The 638-nt window shown below is 63.2% G+C and overlaps 1 protein-coding gene across 1 annotated transcript in view; it reads left to right on the top strand.

Moving 5' to 3' along the window:
* Positions 1-638, top strand: part of FRMPD2 (FERM and PDZ domain containing 2) — a 113884-nt gene that overhangs the window by 33542 nt on the left and 79704 nt on the right. The window contains exon 5 of the mRNA XM_027771518.1: positions 539-631. Within this exon, the coding sequence (XP_027627319.1) occupies positions 539-631 (93 nt within the window). The remainder of the gene's footprint in view (positions 1-538; positions 632-638) is intronic.

Below are 638 nucleotides of genomic sequence, written 5' to 3' on the forward strand. Positions count from 1 at the left end.
TGAGGAAAGTTCCAGGAGTCACCTAGCCTCCCATGGGCTCCACAGGGTCATGCATGGACGTGAGCTCGGCAGTGATCGCTGAACACTGTGCTGCCTGCTGGGGTGCCACCACGGAGTGGCCACGGTCTATGTGTCCCTGGCACTCCCATTCTAGGGAAAAGCCAGTGAGTCCCCCCTAAAAGACTGGGGACAGTGACAGGCTTCCAGGTGAATGCGAGTGGAAGGCCGAGCTCTGGGCTCAGCACAGGCAGAAGGCGCCTGGTCGAGCTGCTGTTTGCCTGTGAATTTCAGGCGCATGTCTGAGCCGAAGGGCGTTCTGGGTTAGGAAACAGCTGGCTGCAAGGCGGGTGCAGGGGTGACTGCTCAGCCTTCTGTGGCCTGGGCGAGGAATCTCGGTCCCCTCCTTAAGCTCTCCGGAAGAGCTGGCGTCTGTTCTAGCGGCAGTGGGCACGGCCTTCCCATCGGCCTCCATGACACACCCGACGCGGCACTGGGCCCTGACCGCACCCACACACCTCATGCGGCCCTCTGTCCCCAGCCCCTGCAGCTGCGCGAGCCCTTGCACTCCGTCCTGCTGACCATGTGCGAAGACCAGCCTCGCAGGCGGCGGCCGTTGCAGTCGGTCCTGGAAGCTTGTC

Source organism: Tupaia chinensis, unplaced genomic scaffold (assembly GCF_000334495.1).
Source record: "Tupaia chinensis unplaced genomic scaffold, TupChi_1.0 Scaffold000221_1, whole genome shotgun sequence".
In the NCBI taxonomy this organism is placed as follows: domain Eukaryota; kingdom Metazoa; phylum Chordata; class Mammalia; order Scandentia; family Tupaiidae; genus Tupaia; species Tupaia belangeri.